Source organism: Entelurus aequoreus, linkage group LG24 (genome assembly GCF_033978785.1).
Source record: "Entelurus aequoreus isolate RoL-2023_Sb linkage group LG24, RoL_Eaeq_v1.1, whole genome shotgun sequence".
In the NCBI taxonomy this organism is placed as follows: Eukaryota; Metazoa; Chordata; class Actinopteri; order Syngnathiformes; family Syngnathidae; genus Entelurus; species Entelurus aequoreus.
This window is the reverse complement of record NC_084754.1, coordinates 37,761,484-37,769,375: the sequence shown is the minus strand read 5'-3', so window position 1 is coordinate 37,769,375 and position 7,892 is coordinate 37,761,484. Positions and strand designations below refer to the sequence as shown.

The 7,892-nt window shown below is 37.9% G+C and overlaps 1 protein-coding gene across 1 annotated transcript; it reads left to right on the top strand.

Annotated features, from left to right (window-relative positions):
• The first annotated feature begins 5,553 nt into the window (after positions 1-5,553).
• LOC133641669 (zinc finger BED domain-containing protein 4-like) lies at positions 5,554-7,139 on the top strand. Its single transcript, XM_062035571.1, has 2 exons — positions 5,554-5,862; positions 6,418-7,139. Exons 1-2 carry the CDS (start codon positions 5,729-5,731, stop codon positions 7,070-7,072), a joined length of 789 nt encoding a protein of 262 aa, XP_061891555.1. The 5' UTR covers positions 5,554-5,728; the 3' UTR covers positions 7,073-7,139.
• Positions 7,140-7,892: the final 753 nt, after the last annotated feature.

The window sequence follows — 7,892 nt, the reverse complement described above, 5'->3', positions numbered from 1 at the left end:
TAAAGCCTTCCAGTCTCTCTTTGATTGTACTTCACATGTTGTACTCAGCAGTCAGTACTCGGGTTGTTCCGGTACCAAAATACAAAATGTATTTCTAAATAAAGGGGACCACAAAAAAATGGCATTATTGGCTTTATTTTAACAAAAAATCTTACGGTACATTAAACATATGTTTCTTATTGCAAGTTTGTCCTTAAATAAAATAGTGAACATACTTGACAACTTGTCTTTTAGTAGTAAGTAAGCAAACAAAAGCTCCTAATTAGTCTGCTGACATATGCAGTAACATATTGTGTCATTCATCATTATTTTGTTAACATTACGAAGGACAAACTGTAAAAATTGATTATTAATCTAGTTGTTCATTTACTGTTAATATCTGCTTGCTTTCTGTTTTAACATGTTCTATCTACACTTCTGTTAAAATGTAATAATCACTATTTTTTTCTTCTTGTTTGATACTTTACATTAGTTTTGGATGATACCACAAATTTAGGTATCGATCCGATACCAAGTAGTTACAGGATCATACATTGGTCATATTCAAAGTCCTCATGTGTCCAGGGACATATTTCCTGAGTTTATAAATATAATATGAATTTTAAAAAAAGGAAAAAAGATTTTGTGACGATAAAAAACATCGATGTAATCACAGTAGTATCGACGACCCTACTGTGCAATATTACCCTTCGAGTGCAATACATCCGACACTGATTGTTATTTATTACTCCGGTACTCTTGGCTTGTTGTGTATATTGTACAGTATTTTGTATAGTGTTTTGTATATTGTACAGGATTGCTTATTATTTTTATTGGATATTAGTCTGTTTATTTCAATTCTTAGTTTTATCTTTATTACTTCTTGCGTGATTTATTTTTATCCCATATTTGTTCCCACTACTGCACCTTAAGTTGGAGTCCTTAATCTCGTTATATGCAAATATAATGACAATAAAGTCCATTCTATTCTATTCTAGATACGCTCTTGTACTTGGTATCATTACAGTGGATATCAGGCGTAGATCCACCCATGGCATTTGTTTACATTGTGACGCCGGTGAACTACAGTGTGTAGTGAAGCATGTTTAGCTATTCCTCGTCCTGCAGTGATAATGATACTTGTAAGGAACTTACTTTATTTGTCGCCATGGAGACAAGGATTAGTGATTTAGAAGTAGCTAAAACACTGCAGACTGCGAATGGATGTTAGCCGCTAGCTAGCTAGCCATGTCTTAAAGCACCTCTTCCTGAGGGTGTTTCAGTGTTATAACTTCACCTTTATCTTTACTTTTTAGACCAAAATGCGTCTGTTCTCCCTTTTCTGTCTACACACTGTGTCTGCTTGTTAGTACTCCGTGTGTGCGCACTGCCGAACATGCTCCTCTGCTCGTAAAACCAGCGCCGTCATGCCCGTTAAAAAAAATACAATAAAAAAACATGGGGAACCGGTACTTTTCAAACAGAGTATAGTACCGTTTTTGATTCGTTAGTACCGCGATACTATACTAGTACCGGTATACCGTACAACCCTAGTCAGTACATGTAAAAATACTGTAGGTACCCTTGTGTGGTGTTCGGGTCTGTGGGACCCGTTTTAATTTTTTATTAAAAGAAAAATGATACAATTAATTAATTTTTCAAACTGAGACTCACTGACTTTGGCTCATTTTCTGTGAAGAACATATATCAGAATACATATTTAATGACCACACACCATACACCCCCCCTACACAAGATGTCCTGGTCCACTGGACCCGGGACTAATAGAAGTGTGGAAATTGATGTTCTGTGTACCAAACACACACGCGCACACACACACACACACACAGCAGGCCTAGACAGGAGGAGGACAGAGTGTAGGTAAATGGTAAATGGGTTATACTTGTATAGCGCTTTTCTACCTTCAAGGTACTCTGGCTTTTACATGTTGTCGTAGCCCGGTCGCTGCTAGCATGCCGTGTGCTGTGCCTCGGTGTGCATTGTTTACACAACGTGTGGTACGCCACTTAATATGTCCAGGTGGAAATATCGTTTGGTACACCTTCGAACCGAACCGAAACCCCCGTACCGAAACGGTTCAATACAAATACACGTACCGTTACACCCCTAATATATATATATATATATATATATATATATATATATATATATATATATATATATATATATATATATATATATATATATATATATATATATATATATATATATATATATATACATATGTCTTAATTAGATTATCCAAAAAATAGTACTCGAAAATCTCCTAAGGATTGAGGAAAACCCCTCATGAAACAGGCCTGTAGAGATGAAATAGTCTTGTGATTTTTTTCCCACACATACATATATATATATATATATATATATACATATATATATATATATATATATACATACATATATATACATACATATATATATATATATATACATACATATATATACATACATATATATATATATATATATATATATATATATATATATATATATATATATATATATATATATATATATATATATATATATATATATATATATATATATATATATATATATATATATATATACATATATACATTTTGACAGAGACTCTAGATTCCTTTCTTGTGTTTCTTTATCTCAAGATGGATTTTTTGATTTTCTTTTCTTTCCTCTATCAGACATGTACAGAGTGAACGTGGAAAGGTTAGGCATAACACGCTTTTAGCTTCAGCTTACACCTTTTTGGTCAGGAACTGTAAACTCATACTTTGAAGTATTTATCTGCTATGCACTTCAAGTTTTTTACATTTTACATGAACTGATAACCAAATAATAACGGTAAAATGTTTTATAATATAACACTTTCACACCAACTGCTGAGGAGTGCAAGGCACATTTTAAAGCGCACGCAGAGGCCCGTCGCCCCCCCGAGGGCGAGTGTTGGCATCTTTGAATCATAAACCACCTCAACTTTGTCTCCAGTTCATCAAGTAATGGCTTTAGTGAGGCAATTTGAGACCACAACTTACTTAAAAACCCTTTGAGTTGTCATTGGAGCTTTTAGCCACGCCTTAGTCTTCTTTTAATTACCCCAAAACACTCAACCCCCTCACTTCCTGCTTCCATCAACAAGGTTACGGCGAGGACAGAAGAATGCAAAGAGGCACCCTAAACGCACCACAATTATGTTTGCCCTAAACGCACCACAACCATGTTTGCCCTAAACGCACCACAACCATGTTTGCCCTAAACGCACCACAATCATGTTTGCCCTAAACGCACCACAACCATGTTTGCCCAGAGAACAGCTGGCAAACTGAAAGCTAATCAGGAGCAGCTCCAGAAGAACACCAGAAACCCCCAAAAGTTCAACAAAGCACCTCAGAACTGCCAAACACACACATATTCAACTCTGTGTGTGTGTGTGTGTGTGTGTGTGTGTGTGTGTGTGTGTGTGTGTGTGTTAGTGTTTTTGTTTTGATAGTGATGACACACAGGCTATTTAAATGGATTCAGTATAGTTGAATAAAGGTATAAAATGCAATGCAGTAGAGTTACTTATACAAATACTAGTAAAGTATAAATGTTGAGGCGGACCTTAAAATGACAGTAAACATTTTTGAGGAAACATATATATATATATATATATATATATATATATATATATATATATATATATATATATATATATATATATATATATATATATATATATATATATATATATATATTTTTTTTTTTTGCAAGTGTATCTTAAATATGAGTTGATAAGTGTGTGTGTGTGTTTTTTTTTTGTGTTTTTTGTGTGCATGTGTTTTTTGTGTGCGTGTTTTTGTGTGAGTGTGTGTGTGTGTTTTGTATGTGTGTTTTGTGTGTGTGTGTGTTTGTGTGTGTTTTGTGTGTGTGTGTGTGTGTGCGCGCGTGTGTTTTTGTGTGTGCTTTTTGTGTGCGTGTGTTTTTGTGTATGTGTACGTGAGTTTTTTTGTGTGTGTTTTTTGCGTGTGTGTGGTTTTTTGTGTGTGTTTTTTGCGTGCGTGTGGTTTTGTGTGGGTGTGTGTTTTTGTATGTGTGTTTTTTTGTGTGTGTGTCTGTGTGAGTTGTGTGTGTGTTTTTTGCGCGTGTGTGGGTGTGTGTGCGTGTGTTTTTGTGTGTCCTTTTGATGTGTTTGTGTGTGTATTTTGTGTGCGTTTGTTTTTGTGTGTTTTTTGTGTGTGTGTTTTTGTGTGAGTGTGTGTGTTTTTTTGTATGTGTGTTTTTGTGTGTGTGTGAGTTTTTGTGTGTGTTTTTTGTGTGTGTGTGTGCACGTGTGGGTGTGTGTGCATGTGTTTTTGTGTGTGCTTTTTATGTACGTGTGTTTTTGTGTGCGTGTGTTTTTGTGTGTGTGTGTGTGTGTGTGTGTGTGTGTGTTAGTGTTATTTTGATAGTGATGACACACAGGCTATTTAAATGGATTCAGTATAGTCGAATAAAGGTATAAAATGCAATGCAGCAGAGTTACTTATACAAATACTAGTAAAGTATAAATGTTGAGGCGGACCTTAAAATGACAGTAAACATTTTTGAGGAAATATATATATATATATATATATATATATATATATATATATATATATATATATATATATATATATATATATATATATATATATATATATATATTAGGGCTGTCAAAATTATCGCGTTAACGGCGTTAATTAATTTTTGGAATTAATTACGTTAAATTTTTTAACGTAATTAACGCATGCGCAGAATCCCTCCACCCATACTTCCCATAATTCCTCCCGACACTGAACGGAGCAGCAACATGGAGCAAGACGAACAGGTTGGCCCTCTGGAGGGATTTAAGTTTAAGAAGAACAAAGATGGAACAATAAATAAACAGACAGTCATTTGTACGCACTGCAACAGAGAGTTTCAGTTTCACCGAACCTGTTCAAGCCTTAAATACCATCTCAACGCTAAACATGCATTTGTGGGGGCTTCCAGTGCTACACCTGGCTTGCGTCAGACAACCCTGAGTGAACGCAGACCAGTAAGCAAGTCCAACTCGGATAAATTAACTAACACAATTGCCAAATGGGTCGCAAAGGACTGTAGACCGATTTGCATTGTTGAAGATAAGGGCTTCGCTGATGTTTTGAAAGTGGCGTCCCTCGATACATCCTACAAGCCACCATGCAGAGGCACAATAATGAAAAGTATCCACGCACTCTATGAAACAGAAAAGGGGAAAAAAGAGGCGGCTTTAGCTCAAGCGGAATATGTCGCCCTGACAGGAGACCACTGGACGTCAGTGAGTAACACAAATTACTTGGGAGTAACTGCACATTTAATAACTAAAGCATGGGAATTGCAGTCCTTTGCGCTAACTATAATGAAAACGGAAGAACGCCACTTTGCAGAGGCATGTGCAGAACAGTTTCAAACTGTGGCATGCAAGTGGGAAATTGAAAGAAAAGTTACAACCATTGGGACTGACAGTGCACGCAATATGATTGCTGCGGCTCGTATTCTACCATACGAGCATATGCCCTGTATCGCGCACGTCATACAGAGAAGCATCACTGTGAGTCTCGCTGACAGCGGATTTGTTCCTGCATTAGCCAAGTGTCGCAAGATTGTGGGACATTTTAAACACAGCCCGGCAAACTTAACGGAGCTGAATGCAGAGCAGGTGAAACTCGGACAGCAGCAGGAGCCACTGATCCAAGACGTTCCAACGCGGTGGAATTCCACACTTGAAATGGTCAAACGCATCATCCCCAATCAAGCAGCAATAAAAGCAACCCTGGATCAACAGCAGCATAATCTCGTCATGCTGACGCCAGCAGAATGGGATAAACTCCAGAGACTGGAGACCCTTCTAGAGCCCTGCCGGTAAGCCTTCCATCATATAATGTGGAAATTCATTGTAGGCTGAAATTAAATTATTAAACCAAACGTTAATCTACTATTAAATGTAACAACTTGCATTCAAGTAATTTACTTGAGTCTTTCTCCTTCTCTCTCTCTCTCTCTCTCTCTCTCTGTGTGTGTGTGTGTGTGTGTGTGTGTGTGTGTCTGTGTGTGTCTGTCTCTGTGTGTGTGTGTGTCTGTCTGTGTGTGTCTGTCTGTGTGTGTGTGTGTGTGTGTCTGTCTGTCTGTGTCTGTCTGTCTGTGTGTGTGTGTGTGTGTATCTGTCTGTGTGTGTGTGTGTGTGTCTGTCTGTGGCTGTGTGTGTGTGTGTGTGTGTGTGTATCTGTCTGTCTGTGTGTGTGTGTGTGTGTGTGTGTGTCTGTCTGTCTCTGTGTGTGTGTGTGTGTGTGTGTGTGTGTGTGTGTGTGTGTGTGTGTATCTGTGTCTGTGTGTGTGTGTGTGTGTGTGTGTGTGTGTGTATCTGTCTCTGTGTCTCTCTCTCTCTGTGTGTGTGTGTGTGTGTGTTTTCCACTGCAGGTATGTGACTCAGATCCTGGGTGGGGAGGCCTACGTCTCCTGCTCAGTGGTACTACCTGCCCTCTGCCACTTACACCGTGTAATGGAAACTTCTGATGAGGACCCTGCATACATGATTAGATTTAAGACCAAATTCAAAGACGACCTAGGCTCCCGCCAAGAACACACCAACAATGCATGGCTCAAGATTGCAACCGCACTGGACCCACGTTTTAAGGACTTGAAAAGTGTGCCCAAGGCAGACAGAGAGGAGGTGTGGACCAAACTTGGAGGCCTTCTGCGTGAATCACCTGGAAGACCTTCACACACTACTGAAGATGGGCCACCCAAGAAGAAAATGAACCTTCTTCTACAGCTGGGCTCAGATTCAGAATCAGATGAAGAGGTACAGCCTGACAGAGCCTTACACAGGTACAGAGCAGAGCCCACCATTGAAATGACGGACTGTCCCTTGCAGTGGTGGTCATCTCATGCAGGAGCCCATGACAAGCTGGCTCCGTTGGCTCGGAAATATCTAGCCACTCCTGCATCCTCAGTTCCCTGTGAAAGACTCTTCTCACTTGCCGGTCACATTGTGCAAAAGAAGCGGTCAGCTTTACTCTCAGAAAATGTGGACAAATTGGTTTGCCTCAGTAACTGGCTAAAGGATGAATAGAGAAGCGGGCCACATGTAATTGTGTAGGCCATGTTCTTTTGGTTTGATAAAAAAGAGAAATCTCTTTGTTTTTCCTTTGTTGAAGAGAAATGGCCAAGATGGCTAGTGTGTTACAGAAGGAGACACCATCCTATTTTGTTTTACTATTTCAGTTTCATTTAAATAAGAGACGCCATCCTATTTTGTTTTCCTATTTTGACGAGGAAATGTCATTGTAAAAAACAGGATGTTATTAAAATAAACATGCATACATATGTTAAATGCACATGTCTTCTGTCATTTATCTTTCAATTCCCACAAAAATATACAGTTAATGGCATATTTTGGACATAGTTCGAATGGTGATTAATCATGATTAATTAATTTTTAAGCTGTGATTAATCTGATTAAAAATTTTAATCATTTGACAGCCCTAATATATATATATATATATATATATTTTTTTGCAAGTGTATCTTAAATATGAGTTGATAAGTGTGTGTGTGTTTTTTTGTGTGTTTTTTGTGTGCATGTGTTTTTTGTGTGCGTGTTTTTGTGTGAGTGTGTGTGTGTGTTTTGTATGTGTGTTTTGTGTGTGTGTGGGTGTGTGTTTGTGTGTGTTTTGTGTGTGTGTGTGTGTGTGCGCGCGTGTGTTTTTGTGTGTGCTTTTTGTGTGCGTGTGTTTTTGTGTATGTGTACGTGAGTTTTTTGTGTGTGTTTTTTGCGTGTGTGTGGTTTTTTGTGTGAGTGTGTTTTTGTATGTGTGTTTTTTTGTGTGTGTTTTTTGCGTGCGTGTGGTTTTTTGTGTGGGTGTGTGTTTTTGTATGTGTGTTTTTTTGTG